Genomic DNA, 4235 nt, shown 5'->3' on the forward strand with positions numbered 1-4235 from the left:
TGTAAGGGTGGTGAGACCCTGTCCCAGGGTGCCCAGGGAGGCTGTGGCTGCCCCAACCCTGGCAGTGTTCACAACCAGGTTGGATGAGCTGAGCCTTGACTGCAAGGACACTGACCTTCTACTCACCCACAGCAGCAGGAGATGGTGAAACGTAGCCAACAACTCCTGCATAAATACAACAAGCATGAAATTTGGCCTAATAAAGTACCAACAAAATGAATCACACCAAGACTAAATGTTAAATAAAAAGGGATATTTAGCTTTTAAGCAGAGGGTGACCATGTGGAGCTCCTGGCATGGACCTCGGACACTGACCTTCTACTCACCCACAGCAGCAGGAGATGGTGAAACGTAGCCAACAACTCCTGCATAAATACAACAAGCATGAAATTTGGCCTAATAAAGTACCAACAAAATGAATCACACCAAGACTAAATGTTAAATAAAAAGGGATATTTAGCTTTTAAGCAGAGGGTGACCATGTGGAGCTCCTGGCATGGACCTCTGCTAAGGCACAAGGGCATACTCAGAGTGCTCCACCAAAGGCATGGACACAGCCCCTAAACCACCCTGACACATGGAGTGGGAATGGGATGGAATTCTGAACACAGAGAGCAGCAGCTGTGCTGGGAATCCTACCCTGGGGCACCAACAACTGGCACTAAGTGTGAGCAAGTTGGGGCAAGGCTCTTCCAATCTTCTCATCAGCTGGTGAGAAACCTTTGGTCATAATGTGGTTGTGTGAAAAATGAGCAGCCATGACATTCCATGTGCCCTTAGTGTGAGAAGGGCATGGAACTGTTGGAGCAAGTCCACGGGAGGCCACGAAGCTGATCAGAGGACTGAAGTACCTTCCCCACGAGGACAGAGAGAGAGAGTTGGGGCTGTTGAGCCTGGAGAAGAGAAGGTTGTGTGGAGACCTCAGAGCACCTTCAGGAGGTGAAGGGGCAACAGGGAAGCTGCAGAGGGATCTGTGTTAGGAGCTGCAGGGACAGGACAAGGGGCAATGGGGGCAAATTGAAAGAGGGAAATTTAAGTTAGATATTAGGCAGAAGTTTTTCCCTGTAAGGGTGGTGAGACACTGGCACAGGTTGCCCAGGGAGGTAGTAGATGCAAACTCACTGAGAAACATGTTTCTAACAAGAAGAAAGGTAAAAGACACAAGCATCCCCAGGCTGACAGCAATTCAAGGTTTATATTTCTGCTGCTGCTGAAGGAAAAAGATTAAGTGGAACACTCCACATCAGTTTGGTGCTTTGTCAGGAGGAGATAAGCAAATCTCAGATGTCTCTGAGCACCCCCAGGTTTCATCCAAGGCAGGGGTTGTGCTCTAATGCTGTGCACAGTGAGGGTGAGGTTGGGGTGACTTGTGTTACTGTTCTCTTTTATGAAATACAAAGAAGCCAATTTTTTATTCACTTATATATAGTCACTGATTTCCACTGGTAACTCAATTAACTGCACTTTGAGCTTCATTTCAGTAGTGTCACTGCTGTAGTCACACTCGATGGTGTATTTCTGGTTTGGTTTGTTTAGAGCAAGTCATGAGTTTTTACTCCTTGGGTTGTTTTTATTTGCTCTCTCATGGCAAATGGTGTAGCAAACCAGAAAGTTATTGTGCATTCCAATTAACACTATTTTTTCATTTTAAAGAACTAGAAACCTTTTGCCTCAAATCTCCTTCAAATCCTAAAACTGCTTCAGTGATCACTGTTACCCCAAACTCACATTTATGCTGTGCAAGGCCCTAAAGACTGGATGATCTGTTTTCCAGCCTTAATGGTTCTGTGATCCTGTGCCTTGCTGCAGGACCAACCTCTGCAAATGAAGCTCCCTGGACCCATTCTCTGTCCACGAGTTCTCGTGGGATGTGTGTGCCCAACACCTCCTCCCCATCATCAGGGTGTTCTCACCCAGGGACAGTCCCTGGCACTCAACCTCTCTGCCCCTGCCAGCAAAGCTTAACACAGCCCCATCCCTACTTATCTCCCCAGTTATTCCAGCCAGGAATACAAGCTTGTTTCTCACACAAACCTCTTCTTGCCATCCTATTTCTGAGCAGGAGCCACTGGAGGTGGAGCCTGACACTGCCAAGCTGTCCTGCCTTGGAGCTCTGCCCCACTGAGCATCCTCAGCAGCTATAGGACACAGCAGCAAGCTCTGAGCTCAGGAGGAGAAAGAAGTCATCAAAAATGTGCAGTGAAATGGAAAACAATATAGATCACTTCTGTCTATGTTCCTCTTGGTTTACATGGTCCTCTGAGAGGGCCCTGGAGACATGTGGCTGCTGACAGAGTGTGGCCTCACCCCTCAGGAGACACCTGGGCATGACAGAAACCTCTACCAGCTACAGGAATTGCTTGAAACCCTTACAGAAATACAGAATATTCTGTGGAGGATAATGGATTTGTAAGCATTTGTGTGTAACACAGAGCACTCAGTGCACACCTTGTTTTGGCATCATTTGTGTGAATCTATTCTCACTGTACTGGGTAATTATAAAGGTCAAGAAAATTAGTCTCAGAGCTATTTAAACCCATTTGAGGTACAAAAATCCATTCTCACAGCATTTTCTCTCCCCCTTTTGAAATCTTCTCTCTGCTGTTATGTGATGTGAACAACCCAACAGCCAAACCAGACACAGTTCTGCCCTTTTCTAGAAACCTAGGACAGATTATCACAGTTATTTCCACATCATTTAGCTTCCTATGCAGGACCCCAGGCATGTGAGGCATGTTCATGCACAAAGTCATTCATTCCTTTGGCAAATGTTTCTTTCCATGCCTGTTTTCCTTCATTAGATGCAACTGTAGTTTAGTGCTGGCTTCACTTTCCCTCGTGCTGCAGGAAAACAGACTCAGATGAACTATCCATCACTACCTTTTCCTGCATTTCAGAGAAAGGGGAAAAGTAGGAAGCTCAGAAAAACTTAGTCACCACTCAGATAAAATGATCTCAGGGAATTTCAGCACTGATCTTGTTTTGCAGTGCTCATCCTCACACTGTTAGCTAAACCCACAGTGACTCTGCAGCCAACCATTGCTGAGGAGTAAATCCTCTCTTACCTAACCAAATCGAGTTGTGCAGCACTCCATCCTTGAATCCCCACGCTCCAGCCTCATCCCACAGCAGGGCAGCAAAGAAAAGGAGTGCAATCATCCCTCCTGGGCTCTCAGGCTGGGAATCCTCCCCGTTCAAACACTCGGGGTCGGCTCTGCGAGCAGCTGGCTGGATCCTACTGGAACATCTGGTAGGCAGACCTTAAATAGCACGTTGAGCTGTGAGGTCAGCGAGCCTGCTCCAATTGTGCTGCCTGCAGGCTCCTTACACAAGTAAATGTGGTGTCTGCAGTCGCCCATGTGACTCACTTTTGGCTCTCCTCATCCCCAGCCTGGCCAAGAAGCTATTCTACCCCTCACCACTGCAACTGCAGCACACACGGACACGTCTCGAGCCAAAGTCTCCTCTTTCTTCAGCACTCACTGTCTTCAAATTCCATAAAACAAAGCTGCAATCCAAGCTATCTCCTGTTTCTAGTCACACCACTCACAGGGCCTAAGAGCTCACCCACACTCCCTCTCACCCTCATTTAAACATTCTGCCCTTTCACATATACAACTTGGATTTATTTTCACAGCGACCTAAAATGTAAGGAGAATATTTTACACTACTTGAATTCAGTTTCTCTCCATGGAATCCCGAATTGCAAATCAAACTCCCCAGCACAAAACTGCAAGTGTCAAAAAACCAGATGCTCTTTGTTCTGCAAGTGGGAACTGAAGCTGAAAGCTTCCCCTCCAAACCACAGTTTGAAACTGAATCACAGCGTGGCAGCTGTCTGCTTGCCTTCCCTTCTGGCTGCAAGTGGATCCTGCAGCTGCTCCTCCTGGATGAGTGGGGGAGAATAAAGTGGGAAAGATGAGAGGATGGGAAGTGGTTTGGTGCTTCACACTCCTGAGCAGCCCTTGGAAAAACTGCTCTCCAGTGCTGATAGCAGTGGTAGCTTCTGAGTCAGGAGCTAGAGACCAAGATGTGCTCATGACCATGAGCACAATCAAACTGAAATAAGCCAAAGGAAAGGGTGGAGGACTCTGTGCCTACACACAAAAATCTGAACAGAGGAGTGTTGTAGCAGTGAGGAAGATATTCCTCATCACTCCAGTCTCAGTGTGATGAGTGCCTAGCTACCCTGTACACAGATACACACGTGTTCCTCCCACCTGGTGGTTGGACTG

At 47.2% G+C, this 4235-nt stretch overlaps 1 protein-coding gene across 1 annotated transcript in view; it reads right to left on the reverse strand.

The window, feature by feature from the left end:
- Positions 1-3159, reverse strand: part of TNFAIP6 (tumor necrosis factor, alpha-induced protein 6) — a gene marked incomplete at its 3' end in the record, with an annotated part of 10346 nt that extends 7187 nt beyond the window's left edge. Inside the window, exon 1 of the mRNA XM_009077282.1 lies at positions 3066-3159. Coding sequence (XP_009075530.1) covers positions 3066-3159 — 94 coding nt within the window. The remainder of the gene's footprint in view (positions 1-3065) is intronic.
- Between the last annotated feature and the right edge of the window lie 1076 nt (positions 3160-4235).

Source organism: Acanthisitta chloris, unplaced genomic scaffold (assembly GCF_000695815.1).
Source record: "Acanthisitta chloris isolate BGI_N310 unplaced genomic scaffold, ASM69581v1 scaffold42356, whole genome shotgun sequence".
Lineage (NCBI taxonomy): Eukaryota > Metazoa > Chordata > Aves > Passeriformes > Acanthisittidae > Acanthisitta > Acanthisitta chloris.